Consider the following 19435-nt stretch of genomic DNA (forward strand, 5'->3'; position numbering starts at 1 on the left):
ATTACAAGGAAATCAATCCTATATTATTAATTATTATTAATATTACAAAGTAACAAATCCAATAGTGTTAATCAATGTTAAAAATAAAATAATCCAATATAAATTATAAATTATTAATCAATATCACAAAGGAATCAATCTATATTATTAGATATTAGTAATTATTAATTATTAATCACTCGATATTACAGAAACTTTTATCCACTCTTCATTATTATTTATTATTAATCAATGCTACAGAGGAATCAATCCAATGTCAATTATTTATTATTAATTAATCAATATCACAAATTAATAGTTCCAGTATTAGTTATTAATTATTGATTATTGAGCAATGTCACACAGGAATCAATCCAGCATTAGTTATTGATTATTGATCAGTATCACACAGGAATCGATCCAGCATTAGTTATTGATTATTGATTATTGATCAGTATCACACAGGAATCGATCCAGCATTAATTATTGATTATTGATTATTGATCAGTATCACACAGGAATCGATCCAAAGCTCGTTCCCGTGTAACGTTTCCCGCTCGCCGCGAGCTCTGAAAGCGCCGATCGCGGGTCTATAAAATCACAAACTAATCACTAATTACACAAGTTAATTAATAATAAACTAATTATTACACAAGTTAGTTAGTAATAAATAACTAAACAAGTTAATTAGTAATGAAATAATAATTATAATAGCAATTAAATCGGAGCAATAAAAATGTGGACAATGAGAGTCAGGACACCACAAGATGATAAAAAAATGAAGAATTTTGGACACCCAGGAGTTCTTGGGCACTGTGAAAACACCGATCAGTTGTTCTTGAAATGTTAAAAGTTTATTAATAATAAAATAGTTATTAAAAATATAAAATAAAAAATTAAAATAATAAAAATAATAAAATTAAAATACAAAATAAAATCAGAGTTATCAAAATCTGGACAATGACATTTAGGCCACCACAAGGCGATAAAAAGAAAATAATTTCGGATGCCCGGATGTTTTTGGGCACCGTGAAAAATGCCAGTCTGGTTCTTTAAAATATTTTAAAAATTACTGATTCAAACAAGTTAATTAGTAATAGAATAGTTATAAAAATAGCAATAAAGAGGAGTAATAAAAATTTGGACAATGAGGGTCAAAGCACCACGAGATGATAAAAAATGAAGAATTTTGGACATCCAGGAGCTTTTGGGCACTGTGAAAACACAGATCAGTTGTTTCTGAAATTTTAAAAGTTTCTTAGTAATAAAACAATTATTAAGACATATAAAAATAAAAATAAAATAATAAGAAATAAAATAAAATAAAATTTAAAAATAAAATCAGAGTAATAAAATGTGGATAGCGAGGGTCAGGCACCATGATACAATAAAAAATTAAGAATTTCAGACATCCAGGAGTTTTTGGGCACTGTGGAAAATAACAATCAGTTGTTTTTTAAATTTTAAAAGTTTATTAGTAATAAAATAGTGAGTAAAAAAAAAAAAAGTAAATAAAATCAGAGTAATAAAAATGTGGACAATGAGGATGAGAACACCACAAGATGATAAAAAATGAATTTTGGACATCCAGGAGTTCTTGGGCACTGTGAAAAGCACCACTCGCTGGTTTTTGAAATTTAAAAATTTACTAATTCAAAAAGTTAATTAGTAACAAAATAGTTATAAAAATAGCAATGAAATCGGAGCAATAAGAATCTGGACAATGAGGGTCAGGACGATGACAAGACAATAAAAAGTGAAGAATTTTGGACATCTGGATGTTTTTGGGCACTGTGGAAAACACCAGTCAGTTGGTTTTTAAAATTGTAAAAGTTTACTAGTAATAAAACAGTTATTAAAAACCAGCGATAAAATCAGAGCAACAACAATGTGGACAATGAGGTCAGGACAGTGACAAGACAATAAAAAGCGAGGGATTACGGACGTCCGGATGGTTCGGGCACTGAGCTGCCAAAACCACGCCTTGAACAAGGAATAACCTAAAAGCAGCAGCCTGTTGCATATTCATCGATCTCATGCATGATGCATCAATCCTGTCCAGTCACAGAACCCGGAGCAGTGGCAGCCTCTTCTCAATCCCGCGGCGCCCGCAGGGCTGAGCGGGGCACGGAGAGTGAATTTCCTTTAATCAGGGAGCGCTTGTGGCAGCACATTGCTCTGCCTCCCAGCATTTTCCACAGAGGAGCACAGAGGGAAACGAGAGAGAAAACAATTTCTGTTTCTGCTCCTTGTTTTAGTATGTGGAACGTGTTTGGAGAATTGTTTAACAATTTGTTACCCAAATTGTTGTGGGGTGGTTGCTGGGTTGGGCTCTGGTGAGGATCGTTTGAGCCTGGGGCCAATCCAACCCACCTGGGGCTGGAATCTCAGAGAGGGTCACAAGTTGTGAGGAGTTAGATTTGGGAGTTAGAAAAAGCAGTTTGTAGTTTTAGTGTCTCCTTTAAATAGAGTATTAATAGAAAAACCAGGTTTGTAGTTTTAGTGTCTCCTTTAAATGGTATATTAATAGAAAAAGCAGGTTAGTAGTTCTAGTGTCTCCTTTAAACAGTGTATGAATAGAAAAAGCAGGTTTATAGTTTTAGTATCTCCTTTAAACAGTATATGAATAGAAAAAGCAGGTTTGTAGTTTTAGTGTCTCCTTTAAACAGTATATTAATGTATATTAGTATAGTTCTAATAAAGAAATCATTCATCCTTCTGAGCTGGAGTCAGGCATCGTCATTTCTTCCCCCCGGCCCGCCTGCATTTACAATAAGCTGTAAATTCTTTTTCTCTGGAAGATTTCGGTGTCCTGCGGCTGCTGTCCCGGTGCAAATACCTCATTCCTTTCTTCCCACGCACAGAGTTTCTGTTTTAACCACAAAAGCTCCATTTTAACCACAAATCTACATTTACCCTACCATTAAAATGTTAATACAGCACTACTAATCAATGTAACATAATGCAAATCCTATTCAATTTAATACCTGCAAAAAGCCAACCATAAAATATGCATTTTTCACAGAGGACATCCCGAGGCTGCTGCAGGGACAGCGATGTCACCGCTGTAACATCGTCGGGGACGGTGACATCATCAGGGACATCGCTGCTGTCACTTCTCCCCCTTCCCCTCCCCACGCGGGATTTGAGACGAATTCGGGGAATTTTCTGGGAATTTTCATTGCAATTGTCCCAAATGCTGATGGGAGTTCCTGGGGTGACGTCACTGGGGACACTTGGGGACATTCTGAGGACGCTCTGGGGACACTGATGGGGGTGGCGGTGGGTCAGGGGCTGAATGAGCCCCTCGGTGCCTTGCAGCAGAGCCGGGTTATAAATGACAATAGAATAATCAGCTTTTGAAATTCTGTATTGCCTTCTGCACGTTGTTATTGAGCACGAGGATTTTGCTGTGGTACTTGATATTGATATTGATTACTGATAATTCCTTGCAGCTGCTCGCTGGTACAATAAAATCAATCCGTTTATGTGTGCAGCATATAACAAATTTACTGCTAGAGTAATAAACAGATATTATATCATAGGCCTTAATATAGTAAAAATAGATAAACATTAAATAGATCAATAATAAATACCGGAATAGAGACTATGTAATGTTAAAATGCTTTTGTGTGACTGACTCAGGTGTAAAACAATTCCAGTGTTTCCCACATCTGTGGACCAGCCTCACCAGGTGATACCAGTGACACAAAGCTCAGAAGAATTTATGAATTTATCAGGGGGTCTGAAACAACAGCGTGGAACCATGAGAAGGAATCAAAAATATCGACTTAATCTACAGAATGTCCTGCAGACAAGTCAGAGGTGAGACCCAAACACGAGTTCCTGGGACACCCAAACCTCCCGGGAGTGTTTGAATAATGTCAAAACTCAGGAGTGTGTTCCTGGCCCTGCAGTGGAACCGGATCCGGAGAATGAAGGGTTAAGTTGAGGGCGAGTTCTTTGGCCAGCCCCAAAACCCTTTTTTATCCCTGATTAAACTTTGTTTAGTAATCCCTTAGTGAACTTTGTTTCTCACACCCGGCTGGGATTTGGGGGGGCCGGGGGGGTCCCTGGACAGCCCCCGCTGCTGAGCACTGACCCCCCCTCACCGAGCACCGGGACCCCCCAAAAACCGCACCCGCACCCCTTCAGTGCCCCCGACCCCCCCGAGCACTGGGCCCGGACCCCCCTTTGTGCCCCCCACCCATCACGGGGGTTCTGCCCCCTCCCCTTTGACCCCCCAGAGCCGCGGGACCCCCGGGAACAGCGCCGGGAACGGGGGGGGGCCCAGGGATGTGAGAATTGGATTCGTAAAGGATTCCCAAATCCTGGCAGAAAGCTCACACTGCCTTGGACTTGTCCATGCAAACTCTGAGATTTTATTGTGCCAGCGAGCAGCTGCAAGGAATTATCAATAATCAATATCAGTATGAGCACCTGAGCAAAATGCTGGGAGTCAATAGGAACCTGCAAAAGGCAACAGAGAAATGCCAAACCCAACAGAAAAAGCAGAAAAATGCAGAAGGCAGCAGGGGAATGCAAAAGCCTTCTGAGTGCTCTCAGAATGGCCCCAGGTGCGGCTGGTAACGTCATCCCAGAAACTCCCATCAGCATGTGGGACAATGCCCATGAAAATTCCCAGAAAATTCTCCGAATTGGTCTCAGATCCCACATGAGGAGGGGACTGGTGACGCCAGCACTGCCCACCAGGATGTCACTGTCCCTGATGGCATCAGAGCGGTGCCATCGCTGCAGCAGCCTGGGGAGATCCTCCACGGCTTTTTGGCACCGCTGGGCCAGGGCGCGCCTGCTGGGGCCACCGGGGCCGCCGGAGCCACCACAGGGACTCAAGAGGAGGTCGTGGATGTCCCCAAGTGTCCCCAGCAGGTGATCCTTGCCCAGGCAGGCACTGGCATCCCACAGCTGCTCAAACCCGGCCACTTCGGCCACCAAGGCCTCAGGGACATTGGGGGACACCTTCTTTGTCCCCTCCAGGATGGCCTCGATGTCCCCGAGCCGGCGCTGCAGCTCCTCGGGGAACCACCTGCCTCCTTCACACTCTTCCACCAAGTGCTCCAGCGGCCCCAGGGCCACCTGTGCCCAATGTCCCCTTCTGGTGGCCACCATGGCTTGGCTGCTGGCCACCACGGCCTCTCCCACGGCCTCGTTGGTGGCCGCAGCCACCTGGGCCTTGTGCATGGCCCTGCCAAGGCCCTCTTTTCCCTGCCCAGGGCCACCTTCAGCTGCTGGGCTGTGGCCACCAGGCTGCTCCCAGCTGTCCTCCTGCGGGTGGCCACGTTCTGCAGGTCCCCGGCCCGGATGACAGCGATGGCCGCGTCCCAGCGGGCGTCGTGGAGCTCGGTGGCATCCCAGGCCAGCAGGGCCCGGCTGTCCTCGAGCCTGACCACCAACTCCTGCCAGGCCCAGCCCGCAGCTCTCACATCGGCCCAGGTGGCCCCTGGGGTGGCCCCAAGCACGGCCAGGGCCTGGCCCAGGGAGGGGACACCACGGTGGCCCAGGGAGGTGACATCGCCCTGCTCCAGGGTCTCACGGAGACTCCAGGTGAAGTTCCTCAGGTTCCCGTGCAGGGACTCTGGGGACATGAGCTGCTGCTCGTTCCTCTGTAACCTGGTCACGGTGGCTGCCACCTCACCCAGGGTGGCCACCACATTCACCAGTGACTCCAGCTGGTACGGGGACACCTGGGGAGGGGACAGGGGAGGTGTCAGGGACCTGGTGGCACTTGTGGCCTCCTGCGGTGGTCCCTGTGTCCTCCCAGGGTCCCCTTTGTCCCCTCCTGAGGGCTCTGATGTCCCCTCTGTCCCTTTGTCACCCCCTCATCCCCTCTGTCACACCCCTGCCACCCCCCACTGTCCCCTCTTCTTGCCCAGGGAGCCTTAAACTGTGTCTGTGTCTCCCACAGTTTCTGCTCAGTCAGGCCTCAGATATCAGGCCCCCTTATCAGCTCCATTGCTTTTCTCTCTGTTTTATTCTCCATACGGGGACACCAGGGTTCTGCCCAACGGGGGTCACTGGGGATCATCCAGGCCCGATCCTCCCATGGGGGATGGAGCTGCAGCAGCGCACCAAGCTCTCCCCTCACTCGGGGCACTCACAGGGCTTCCCTTAGTGGTGCCTCCGTTGGTGTTTGGTCAAGGTTGATCTCTGTGAGAAGCTCTTCCCACACTTCCCACACTCGTAGGGCCTCTCCCCGGTGTGGATGCGCCGGTGCACGGTGAGGTCGGAGTTGTGCTTGAAGCCCTTCCCGCAGTCGGGGCAGTGGAAGGGCCTCTCCTCAGTGTGACTCCGCTCATGACTTAGGACATCGGAGCTGGTCCGAAACCTCTTCCCACACTGGGGACACTCGTAGGGCCTCTCCCCAGTGTGGATGCGCTGGTGTGTTCTCAGGTCTGAGCTCCACCCAAAGCTCTTCCCACATTCCAAGCACTCGTAGGGCCGTTCCCCAGTGTGGATCACCTGGTGCTGGATCAGGCCAGACATGCGTATGAAGCTCTTCCCACACTTCCCACACTCGTAGGGCCTCTCCCCGGTGTGGATGCGCCGGTGCACGGTGAGGCTGGAGTTGCGGTTGAAGCCCTTCCCACAGTCGGGGCAGAGGAAGGGCCTCTCCTCTGTGTGAATCCGCTCATGTCTGAGGAGAGTGGAGCTTCTCTGAAACCTCTTCCCACACTCCCCACACTCGTAGGGCCGTTCCCCAGTGTGGATCCTCTGGTGCTGGATCAGGCTGGAGCTCCAGCTGAAACCCTTCCCACATTCCAAGCACTTGTGGGGCTTCTCCCTGCCATGAGGCTTCTCCACCAGCTCCGAGCTCCTGGATCTCCGCCCGCCTTCCTGGCTCAGGGGGCTCTTTCCTCCCCACAGCTCCCTGGGCTGGGTTTGCAGCTCCTCCTCCTGCAGCATCTCCGGGGCTTTTCCTCCTCTTCCATCCAGCCACACCCTGGAAATGACAAATCCTGGTTTGGGGAAAGAACAAGAGGAGAGCACCTTGGAATGCAGGTTCCACCTTGCCCAAGTTCATCTCAGGAAGTCATTGGGAATCTTGTGTCTGTAAGTACCACCAAAACACCAAGATTCAGCCCAAACACACCACAAACTTCAAGACACAGATGAAAAACTCCCCAAACATCACAAGTCAGCAAAACCTCCTCCAAAAGATAAAGATTCAGCTGCCACATAAAACCAAAGCACCAACATTTAACCCAAGAAAGCTCAGAAACACCAAGATTCACCCCCTGAAAATCGTGGATACCCCTCCACTGTCACCTGCTGCATGTGGGGGGAGCAGCGCTCCTGGGGCTGGGGGGAGGCTGCAGACACAGGGAGGGGTGGAACCTTCTGCTGCTTCCTCTTTCTGCTCCTCCTCCTCCTCCTCCTCCTCGTCACTCCTCATTCTCACACGCCTCTTCCTCCTGCTATTCCTCCTTCTCCTGCACAATCCCATCTTCTGCCACCTGCATCGTTTGACCATTCTGTTCCTCAAGCCTGCTTCTCCTTCCCTTCTCCTCCTGGCCCCAGGCCCAGCACCCACTGCCGGCTCCCTCTTCCCCCCAGACCCACAGCATCCCAGCGCAGGGGCAGGGATGGAGCTGGGGCAGGTCGGGCTGGGGCAGCGCTGGGCTCTCGGCCGCTCCCGCCCGCACTCGGTCCCCACTGCAGCCGCTCCCGCCAGGACAGCGCGGGGGGGCCCGGCCTTGGCGCTGCCCCACTCCCACCTCCCCAAATTCCCCTCGCGGGGCCATGGGGCCGAGGGGGGGCGCAGGTGGGTCCAGGTGGGGAATGCTGAGATAATTTTAAGAGTGGGTCCCCAAGAAGAAGAATTGGAATTTGTGGTAGACACAGGGGCAAAAAGAACCTTTATGTTAAATATTCCAAAAGGTTATAGTGTAAGCAAAGATACCGTAATAGTAACAGGAGCAAAAGGAGAGAGTTTCACAGTACCCGTTATTAAAAATGTGGTAATAGAGGGAGAAACTAAATTTTGGATGAGGGATGTTTTCTTGGTCACAGGGGCAGGTAGCAATTTATTGGGACAAGATTTACAGGTGAAATTAGGAATAGGGGTTGTTCCAGAAGATGGGAAGATGACAGCTAGACTTTTAAAACTAGGCCAGGAGGATGGAAGAAGAATTAACAAGGAAGTTTGGGCTGGGGAGGGAAATAGGGGAAGATTAAATATTAACCCCATAAAGATTACAACTGAGGAAAAAAAAATTGTCCCATACATGTACAGGACTATCCTGTATCTTTAGAAGGACGGGAATGTTTAAAGCCAGTAACAGAAGGACTAATAAAGGATGGACATTAGAACCTTGTATGTCTCCCCATAATACCCCAATACTCCCAGTAAAGAAGCCTGATGGGAGCTATAGACTGGTACAAGCCTTAAGGGAGGTTAACAAAGGAACTCAGACCCACTATCCAGTGGTACCAAATCCTTATACTCTTTTCAGTAAAGTTCCTCCCCAGCATCAGTGGTTTAGTGTAGTAGACCTTAAAGATGCCTTTTGGGCTTGCCCATTAGCCCAGGAGAGCAAGTTATCTTTGCTTTTGAATGGAAGGACCCACTAACTGGAGAAAACAGCAATTAAGATGGACAAAACTACCACAGGGGCTTACAGAATCCCCAGACTTATTTAGACAAGCTTTAGAAACAATACTACAAACTTTCCCCACTCCCCCTGGAATACAAATTATCCAATATGTGGGTAATCTTTTACTTTCTGGGGAAGCTGAAGCTGAAGTTAGAGAGGCTACTATAAAGCTTTTGAATTTTCTTGGGGAAAAAAGATTAAGGGTATCAAAAGGGAAGCTGCAATTTGTAGAATCAGAGGTAAAATATCTTGGCCACTTGCTTAGTAAGGGTAGTTGGAAGCTCAACCCAGACTGAAACACAGGGATTCTATCCCTTCCCCCTCCCTCTTCAAAGGGGGAAATCAGAAAGATACTCAGATAATTGGGATATTATAGATTGTGGATTGAAGGAAATACACAGGCAGTAAAATTTTTGAATAAAAAAAACTGACAGAGGGAGATGATATAAAATGGATCAAAAAGGGTAATGAAAAACTAAGAAAAAAGAAGATAAAACTAGCCCCAATATCAACTTTAAGCTTACCTTAACTAGCAACACTCTTTCATTTGTATGTAAATGAAAAAAAGGGGGTAGCTCATAGGGTTTTGTTTCAAGAGTGGGGAGGAGTAAAGAGACCCATGGCTTATTTATCAAAGATGTGGGATCCAGTAAATCAAGGCTGGCCAGTGTGTATTCAAGCTACAGCAGCTACTGCAATCCTAGTAGAGGAAAGTCATAAACTGACTTCTAGAGGTAAATTAATTGTAATTGTGTGCACACCTCATGCAGTACTAAATTTCTTCCAATTTGCTTTGTGATTTTTATCTTGAAATACATAACTTACTGTACTCTAGGATTGAAAAACTAGTTTACAGCTGCGACATAGCAAAACCTGCTATTAATTTGAGTCAATGCAGGCTGTTCAATCAAGTGTTCTCAGTGTGTAAAGTTAAACTAAAGGTAACACCAGCTGCCTGGTAGGTCAAGCAAACAATTTTCCTTCCAACCAGTCCTTTTTCATGTACCCAAATGTGTTTTGCTTTCTTCGTTTTTTTGTTTTGTTTGTTTGCTGTTTTTTCTGGAAGTGCTAACTACTTGCAGTGTATCTAGAAGAGCAAATAAAATTGTGCATACAAAACACTTGTAAAAAAATAGGGCTCATTTTTTTCCCACAATGGGAGGTGGCTACATATAGAAAAGGGAAACTACAAAGCTAGATGAAGAAAAAGTTTCAGTATCTTCTAATGTAAACAATTTGTTACTTCCAGCATCACAGTGGGTGTGTGACACACACATATGAAAAAGATGGTGAGGGAGATCTCTGTTTACTACAGTTTCCTATTTCTTGAATGAGTTAGAGAGCTATGAAGCAATTGTGATTCCTTGTGTGCATTACCCAGGCCTGCAGGGAGGGCTTGGCCATGGTTCCCTCTGTGCTGCAGGCAGCCCTGCAGCATGGCAGCAGTGGCTTGCCTCTGGTGAGTTTGCAGGCAGGGTGCTCCAGCACTGCAGTGCTCAGGGGCAGTTTCCTATTTTGACACCAAAGCTTAAATTCAAGAGTGCCTCTTCCCATCCAGTTATTGTTTGTACCGTAAGAACCTCTTCAGAGAGTGTCTCCTGGCAGTCAAAAAGAGAGTATTGCAGAGATAAATTCCTTACTTGCTGTCTCCCCCACTGTATCCACATTTTGTCTATTCCCTCTTCAAATTGTAGATTTGTAAAACTCATGCTCTGTGTCCTCAGATGCCCTTCCCAAATCATACCTTGGCTTCTTTGCAAATTATATTGCACTAACAAGGATTGCTTTAAATTTTTTATTGCAGGCAAGATCACTTCAGAAGTAAGTTTTTGTTTACCTTGTTCCTACAACCCTTTCAAGCTTGTGAATGGAAAATTGTGACAGCAAAATAAGTCTTTAGTTTTAGCACTGTCAGCTGTGGGTAGCTGGTAGCCCTTGGTGGAGGGTGCCGTGAATTAAAGGCCTGCAGAACACACATAACAACAGTAATTAAATTTGTAAGGAAGTTGAAAAAGGAGGGAGAGGTGATTGGCAGACTCACCTCTCCAGGATGTAGGACTAATGTTAGAAAGTGGACTGATATTGGAATGTGGATGTTGAAATGTGAAGAGAGAAAAAGAGAGCAAAAGAGAGAGAAAGGGAGAAGAGAGAAGAAGAGAGAAAAAGAGAAAGAGAGAGAAAGGGAAAGAGAGAGAAAGAGAAAGAGTGAAATACACCCCAAAGTCCCCATACCATCGCTATTTGTAAGTTCTCCCCCATTCCTGCTAGACAGAGTGACAACAAGGGGAGGGGAGTGAGGAAGTACAGTCAAAGGCAAAGCTGTGAAAAAGAGGGAGAGCTGGACCACCAATAGAGATAAGATCAAAGCAGAGATAGCTAACTCTCACAATGTGCTTTATCTTTTTAAACAAGACTTCTTTTTTTTCCTTCTGATTTCTGTTGTTAAGGAAAGGAGGCTTTTGTTCTGAAGAATGGGTCTGTAAGACTAAAACAGTTGGATGTTGCCTAAAAAGCAAAAAACCAAGAGATGTGATACATCTTGTGTTAAATTTGGGCTAGTCTTTTTTTATTTAACTAATTATAGCTCACAAGAAGAAGAATTGGCCTCTGCAGCAATTAGCACAGCTGGATACAAGAAGAAGAAGCAGCTACAGAAAAAGTTTTTAGTTAAACCCAGAAAGTTTTGAAGAAAACTAATAGTGAAAGTTAATGCAGTATTGTTTTTCTTTTCTTTTAACACTGTGTTATTAAAAAGTCCTTTCCAGGTACTACTAAAGCAGCAATCCCAACCATGGAAAAGAGGGTGAATTCATGCCAGCAAAATAAAAGAATTTGTGAAGAAACGTGAGGAATGGACTATCACATCTAAACCGGGTGATACCAAATTAACTTTCAACCAGGACTGGGTGGTAATGGTTTGGGAAGACCCAAATGACCCAAGGCAGGTACAAAGAATAACACCTAACTGAGAAATAAGGCAAAGCTTGCATCACTGGTTCTAAGCCCTGCCTGAATAAGCCCTGAGACGCCTCCGACACCTCCTTGGCAGAGGAACACTGCCACTTCAAACAGGAGGATCGGGAGTGTTTGAGTCAAAGAGTTCTGATAGTCTGGCCTTAGCCTGTGACTTGTACAGGCAAGAAGGGAAATTGCCATTAATACTATGCTGTATACTTTATTTGATTCATCCCCATATTGGACATGGCAGCTGGGTTATAAGTGAATGTTTAAATTATGAGAATAATTGGCATTGTAGCTCACAAAATCTACGTTCTCGTGGCAAGAAGTATTGAGTACTGAATCAATCCCCTATACAGAAAGACCTCAAAAACTGAAGTAATAAATTGCTTTTGTAGATGGGGATTATCAATGCCTGTGGACTGAGAGATACCTGAGGAATGGTGGAAAACCACAGTTAAAAGGTGTCAAAAACAATTTGCCTGGAAATGAGTAAAAAAGGAGTGACAAGGGAAACAGAGGGCAAGCCTGGGTTGAGCACTGTACTCAGCAGCGAGAAGATCACACGTACCTGCTGTGGGCAGCAGCCCCACAGGCAGGGGAGGTGGGGGTATAAGCCACGCCAGACCTCTGTCATTCCTGTTTCTGTCTCTCATTTGTTGTCTTTTCCCTTCTGAGATAGCAGCAAGATCGTGTCACAAATGCTACAGAAAGTATCACATGGAAAGAAACCAAAGTTCCTTTTTGTCACACACACCCATGTCAACAGCCACTGTTATAACCCGTCCAAATTAAGTACCTGCAGGAAAAAGGGGGGAAATTATCACATTACAAAGAACTTAGGGAAAAGTAGTAATACTTGGGGCATGGAATGTCCAAAAGGAGAGAGACGGATTTGTTTTACATTTGATCTTAGAAATATAGTCCAAGATTCGGTAAAGAGACAATTAGTTAAAAAAAAAGGTAAAACAGGCACAGCAGTCTAGCTCTGTATTAACCCCAAATTATATCCTGAGTCGTATTAAAGGACTCCATGCAGTTATAGACAAGATAATAAACAAAGCTGCTCAGGCATTGGAATTAATATTGAGTCTGCAAAGCCAAACATCACCTGCAGTGCATTAAAATAGGTTGGCTTTACGCTATTTATTGGCTAAAGAATGGGGTGTACAGATTATTGAAAATAGATGGCAATGAGGATGTCATCCTGGAAAAAACAAAGGATATCAGAAAAAAATTATGACCCAGGTATCAGTCCAAAAATGGGAAAATAATGTTAAAAACTAGCAGGTGGGGTAATGTATTGAGAATGGGATGGTGGAAGAAATTAGGATTCTTCCTTTTATGTGTTACAAGTCTTTTAATATTTCTTCATTGTTTAATCCCATGTTTTATTTGATTACCAACAGAGTCCAAAGAATGCAAGAGGACAGGAAATATTCTTTATAAATCATTTGGCTTGAGCAGTAAGAGGTGGGATTGTGAAAAATGCATATTTATGATTGGCTTTTCGCAAATGTTACAATGAATATTATATGTGTAATGTTAGAAAGTTATGCTGTATTAATTCCCTTACATATTGTGTTAAGTGTAGTTTTAGGTTACAACATTATGTTAAAATAGAGATTATGTATGTGGGGGGAGTTTTCTTTTTAGGAATGAGATGCTCCCTTCGAAGAACACCTAAATCTTCCAAAGGAGAGGAATTTATGGCTTCTGATCAGGAGAAGCTAATTTCTTCAGGCCTTGCTCAGACTTGAAGACGCCAGGGGATTAAAGGGAACAGTTGACATACAACAGAGTTTCTTGTTTAGAACAGAATGTATGCATAACCATGAAGGATGTATGAATATGCAACAAGTGTCTTGGTTTAAGGGTGATTCCTTTGTTCACAAGTCAAGCTTTTCTTGACTTAGGGTCCAAGAGCATCTGGAGGTCCGTAATTCTTTGCTCTTTTTGTCTTGTAATTGTCCTAACTCTAATTGTATTATTATTTTTATAACCATTTTATTATTATTAAACTTTTAAAATTTTAAAAACCAAGTGATTAGAGTTTTTCAAAATTTTCAAAACTAGATGAGATTTAAAGGTGACCCTGTAACTCATAAACAATAAATAGATGATTTGAAGGGAAAAAAAAAAAGCAGCAGATTGTGGGGAGGGGGCACAACTGAGGCTGCTGAAGGCTGCTGTGGAAGAGAAGCTGCATTCCAGGCACCCAGGAGGAGCTTCAGAAATGCAAATTAACACTGCTGGGGCAAACTGGGGACAATGTACCTGGCTCTTCTTGCCTGGGGCAGGAATTGGCTGATTCCCTCTGCCCCTCACCCCAAGCTCTGCCTGCTTGCACAGATGGAATCTGCACAGCTGAAGGCAGAGCCCATGCTGAGGATCTCTGACTCTGCAACAGAAATGGCTGAAGCTGCAAAGGGAAACAGCAAATGGAGAATGTTGGGAAAACTTCACTAAAATAAGGGGGGGATCATCCCTCTGCCCACTCCAACATCTGCTGTCACTGTCTGTGCTGTACAGGGTGTATCAGAGCACTGGGAGTTTTGCTAGAACAAGTTCAGGGAAATCAGTTGGAATTCAAGTATATGATGAAGGAGTAAGAAAAAAAATGGTCAATTGATGCAGCCCGAGCTTGAGGGAGCGCCCAAACATGGGGAAAAGATGAACGGCCACCAGAACTAATCCTACAACACCATGGACCAGCCCCTGGGAACCAAAATGATTTTGTGAAAAATGCATGTTATATGGCTCTGTGCAGATGTATTATGTTATAATGATAACTTGTGCTGTATGAACATTTTAATAGTACGGTAAACGTAGCTTTGTAGATAAAATGAAGCTTTAGTAGTTAAAAGAGAAAACATGCATGTGTGTGTGTGTGTGTGTGGTGGGGGCGGTTAAGGAATGAGAACACCTAAATTCGCTCAAGGAACACCTAAATTCTCCAGACACGAGGAATTTATGGATTTCTTACTAGAAGAAGTTAATTTCTTCAGGCCATGCTCAGACTGGAGGATGCCGTGGGGATTAAAAAAAAATAGCTGACATACAACAGACAGAGTTTCTCGTTTGAAATAGAATGTATGCATAACCATGAAGGATATAAGAATATGCAACAGTGAATTTTTTTAGGGGTGATTCCTTTATTCACAAGGTATTCTTGTTGTGGCTTAAGCGCCCAAGAGAACATCTGTCCATCTGTAAGTCTTTGCTTTTTAATGTCTTGCAATTGTCCTAACCCTAAATTTTTAGTAGTCTAATTGTATTTCTACTTCTATAACCATTTTACTAGTATTAAACTTCTAACATTTTAAAAACCAAGTGATTGGCATTTCTCACAAATTCATATCAGGAGACAGAGAACCTATTTTTAATTTTAATGGCATAATTTGATTACAAGCTGTCCTCAGAATAAGAACCAACCAGACAGCTCCAGCTCCTGACCTTTCTGCCGACCAAGCCACTGAAATGAGGAACACAACATTTCACCAGGGGATGGGATCAGATTATCTGTGAACAGAAAAAGGAGGAGTTTGTGGAAAACTAAATGGCTCAAACTGCTGTTGGCAAAGAGATTATGAGAAAACTGCTAAAAATGATAAGAAAGGAAATAGGAGAGCAGTTTATGTATTGGTCCAAACATGGAAAGGATGGGAATGGGACACGGTTTCCTGGCTCCCCGGCACACCAGGGGTTAAAGGAATGCTGCTTCTCCTCTTCTGTGCTGCAGCAACTCTCATCTTTTTACCATGCTCCACACCTTGGCAGTGCAGCTCATCCAGCAGCTGAGCCAGGGCATGCAGGTGGCAGCCAGGCCTCCTGATCCACAAACGCTACAAAAGGACAGGGAATGAGGGCACCGAGAATAATCCCAAAACCAAAGAGGACCCGGGAAGGACAAAACAGAGTCAAGGAGTGAATCTGCCTGGAGATAGGGCCGGGCACCTCTAGATAAGGGGAGAAACCATCAGTTCCAATAAATGTTACAAATTGACCCAGACAGCTGCTCAAAGTCCCGCTACATTCCCGAACTTCGAGGAGAAGAACAAAGACTTAACAGAGCCATGAATATCGGCTGTTCTACAAAAGGAGGGTGCACATTAACGAGGACAGGCTCCAGGCGCATCGGGAAGTCGGAACCTTCCAAGGAACTCAGCCGGTGGGCAAAGGCAGAGGGAGATGCGGCCGGGAAAATGAGGATAAAAAGGAGGCTGCGGACTACAGCCACGGCAGAGAGCGCACGGCAAATGCCCCACGGCCTCTGCCCCTGCTCGGCAATAAAGTCACTTTGACAGGACTCCTCGCTCTCCCCCGGGCACACGAACCTCCGGCGACGGGAATTTCCCCGCCCGCTCCCGGCCGCGGGGCAGCCCCTCTGTCCTACCCACAGCAGCCGGGCCGAGCCAGCGCTGCTCCGGCAGCGGCTCCTGCCCGGCCCCGGCGGGAAGGAGACCGCGGGCAGCCGCTCCCGCAGCGCCCTCAGCCCGGGGCCGGCACGGGCCGGACACGGCACCGGCGAGCCGCCGGAGCCCCCTGCCGCCCCCTCCGCCCGCAGCCGGCCCCGAGCCCCCGCAGAGCCCAGCGCGGCTCCCACCTGCGCCGGGGCCGCCTCCGAGCTCCGCCGCCGCCGCCTCACCGCGCTCCGGCCGCTGCCGCCGCTGCCGGGCCCGCACAGCCGCTCGGCCAATGGCGGCGCTGCGCGGCCACGGCCGCCCTCAGCCCGCCGCCGGGGCCGCGCCGCGCCCCGCTCCCACCAATCAGCGCGCCGCAACCGCGACTGACGGCACCGGCGGCCAATGGCAGCGAGCTCGGGGCGGGCTCTGCGCACGGCCCCGCCTCGCCCCGCGCTCTCGGCGCCCCCGGGCTGCGTGAGGGGAAAGCCGGAGATGAGGAACAGCCCCGGCACGGGCCCGGGCCGAGCCGGGATTGAGCTGCCCACACAAACAAACTTCTCCGCGCCTCCCGCCACGGCTTTCCCGGCCCTGCGCCTCCCGTGCCTCCGCCTCTGCGGGAAGCCCAGGAGCCTCACTTCTCCTGCCCCTCGTTAGCGCATCAGAGCTTCGCTTTGATTTCCCCCGAAAAGGGAAACCTGCCCCAAGCCCTGTGGGTGAGTGGGGCAGGGGAGAGATTTCTGGCAGAAAACTCCAAAGACTCGGAGCAGGAGCAGGAGAAGTCAGTGCAGAGCCTTAAATGCAGCTTTCCCCACGCCTCCCTGCTCCCAGCTGCACCTCCTCCCCCGGCAGGGCAGGAGACAGGGAATGGGGCCATGCTCAGCTCATCCCCCGGGGCTTCTCCCTCTGCTCAGGGACAGGAGTCGTTCCCTGCTGCACCCTGCGCTCTCTCCCGGCCGAGACTTCTCCAGGAACTTCTCGGAGCGGAGTCCATCCCCTGGGCACAGCCCCCTCCGAGTGCTGCAGCGTGGGTCACTGTGCCACGGGCTCAGTCCTGCCAGGACAGGCTGCTCCAGCGGGGCCCCTCTGCCCGCGGGCTCACAGCCTCCTCTCAGGCATCGCCGAGCTCCAGCCCGGCTCCTCCAGGGGCTGCAGGGGATCTCTGCATCCCCACGGACCTGCAGGGGGATCTCTGCATCCCCACGGACCTGCAGGGGGATCTCTGCATCCCCACGGACCTGCAGGGGATCTCTGCATCCCCACGGACCTGCAGGGGATCTCTGCAGCCCCATGGACCTGCAGGGGGATCTCTGCATCCCCATGGACCTGCAGGGGATCTCTGCATCCCCATGGACCTGCAGGGGATCTCTGCCCCATTGTAATATATGTTATGGCATAATTCGTGATTTTGTAAAATATACATCAAGTCAGTTGTGCTTGTAAAAAAAGATTCTTAAAGTTTTAAATGACCAGTGGCTGCAGCCGGGGCTGGAGAAACCACAGTTGGCAGAGAAAGAAAGACCTAATTTACAAATGAAAAACGGTGTCTCTGTGCAGAGATGGGCTCTTTCCGGGGACAATCCAGGAGACACCCAACCTATAACCCCTGATCTGCCGGGGAGCCAGGAAACCAGGCACACGGGCATCCCGCCCTTGCAGCTGCTGAGGAGGCTGCTGGGCTGTGCTTCAGCAGAGGAGATGGAATGTGGCTTACCACTCTGCCCTTGTCTAAAAACGGAGAATGGGTCAGGAGGTTTGGGCTCTGAGCACACAGCAGCCTGGCCCAGGCACAGGCCATGGTGGGACAGGGGCACAGGAGCCTTCTGTGACTGACCGTGGCTCTCTGGTTTCTCTCTGCAGACTGCCAGCTCCTCATGCCATGGAAACGGCCCCACTCGGCTGCCAGTCTGGGAGGGCTGGAGGGCTGTGGGTACTCATTTGCTGTCAAAAATAAATTGTGTTTTTTTGTCATTGTCATTGTCATCATCAGAACATTTCTTTCATCCTTTTCCAAGTTTTTGGCCCCTCCAGGGTAATATTTTTGTGTCCTTCCTCAGACAGTTGATGGCATTTGGATGGTGGGGGTAAGCAATGTGAAAAGTTCAACAACAGCTCCAGTTGCCAACTGCAGCAGCCCCTTCAGGAGCCCTGAGCTACCAGCGAGGTCCACGTGTGCCTTGCAAAAGGGAGTGGTTTGCAGCGATGGGGTTGTTGCCCTGCTGCAAAAGCTGGGAGCAGATCAGAAGTGGCAAAATGCCATTTTGGCTCAACCCCCACCCAGGTTCTTTATCTTTTCCCTCTGCTCGGTGATAGGCAGACAGGGCTGGATCCAGCGAGGTTCAAGTTCTGGGTTCTCCCTGGCATCAAAGGGATCAGCTAAACTCTTGTATGCAGTGACTGCAATAGGGCTACTGAAGGAAAAAAGGGAATGTCATGAGATGGGGAACCCTTCTTGTCTCCTCTGTCTCCCCAGGAGCCCCTTGGAAAGGGAAATACCCACTGGGTTTATCTGACTCCTTCCCAGCCAGCCCTTCCCTCGCTCCCGGGTCTCATTTGCTCCGCAGGATTCACCAGCTCGCTCAGCTCAGAGGAGCTCTCAGAGGAGAAAACGCTGCCTGGCGTGGGGCTGCCTGATCCCTGTCTCACCTTGATTCCATTTGCCCCCTCCCTGCCCCATCCAAGAGACCGAAGGATCCCCCACAGCCCCACGGTCCTGCAGCAGATCCCGGCACGTTCCCTGCTCCGCTCCTTGGTGCCCTGGGAGGCTCCAGAGCCCTCCCTGTGTGCGGGACAGCGGCTGCAGCACCGCTGCGCCCGCGGGCGAGCAGCGCCCAGGAGCAGCTGCGCCAGCTCCGAGCCTGAAGGGAATCCTCAGCGCACACAAATGACAGCTGGCACTTCAGGGGCTGGCAGGAGAAGCTCAACCCATCTGCTCGCTGCCCTTCCCAGCCATGGCCACGCTGGTGCAATTGGAAGAGTCGCCCCTTCCCAGGAAGCTCTCAGGTCGAAGAGAGGAGCAAAAGCCACGGGTTTCTGAGGTGTTAGCTGCCACTGCCTCTGGTTTTCCTTCCAATTCCTAAGGGGTTTTGACTGGTTTTACCATTTCAACACTTTCTGTGTAGAATGCTTATTTTATGATTGGCTTTTCACAAATGTTACAATGAATATTATATGTGTAATGTTAGACAGTTATGCTGTATTAATTCTCTTAAGTAGTGTGTTAAATAGAGTTTTAGGTAACAACATAATATTAAAATAGAAACTCTGCGATGCAGGATTTTTTTCCTTGCTCAAGCAAGAGATGAGATAATCAATAAACTCTTCACACAGGGATGGCGGTGACTTGGGGCACATAGAGTTACAACCTCCTTATCAGAAAAGACAAACATTCTTCCATCTTGTCTCCATCTTTATGGAAGTACCAGGATTAAGGGAAAGAAGTTGACAAAATCCAGAAAAGTTCCTAATTTGCAAGGAATT

At 47.4% G+C, this 19435-nt stretch overlaps 3 protein-coding genes across 3 annotated transcripts in view; 1 reads left to right on the forward strand and 2 right to left on the reverse strand.

Moving 5' to 3' along the window:
- The window catches only part of LOC146764373 (uncharacterized), a 198762-nt gene that overhangs the window by 13028 nt on the left and 166299 nt on the right, over nt 1-19435 (forward strand). The gene's annotated exons all lie outside the window — the stretch shown is intronic.
- Nucleotides 252-6104, reverse strand: LOC146764374 (uncharacterized). The gene is given in 2 exon segments (XM_085565261.1): nt 252-5186; nt 5189-6104. Coding segments are annotated over 2 exon segments (1569 nt in total). The 5' UTR covers nt 5586-6104; the 3' UTR covers nt 252-4014.
- Nucleotides 252-7985, reverse strand: LOC144248848 (uncharacterized). The gene is made up of 2 exons (XM_085565351.1): nt 6099-7985; nt 252-2848 (listed from the first exon to the last, which is right to left on the reverse strand). Exon 1 carries the CDS (start codon nt 6901-6903, stop codon nt 6109-6111), a length of 795 nt encoding a protein of 264 aa, XP_085421477.1. The 5' UTR covers nt 6904-7985; the 3' UTR covers nt 252-2848; nt 6099-6108.

The sequence above is a fragment of the Lonchura striata genome, chromosome 35, assembly GCF_050655825.1.
Source record: "Lonchura striata isolate lonStrDom1 chromosome 35, ASM5065582v1, whole genome shotgun sequence".
Classification (NCBI taxonomy): Eukaryota; Metazoa; Chordata; class Aves; order Passeriformes; family Estrildidae; genus Lonchura; species Lonchura striata.

What these genes read in the sequence shown, in the direction of transcription:
- LOC144248848 (XM_085565351.1), bottom strand. Translation starts at nt 6,903, where the DNA reads ATGCTGCAGGAGGAGGAGCTGCAAACCCAGCCCAGGGAGCTGTGGGGA.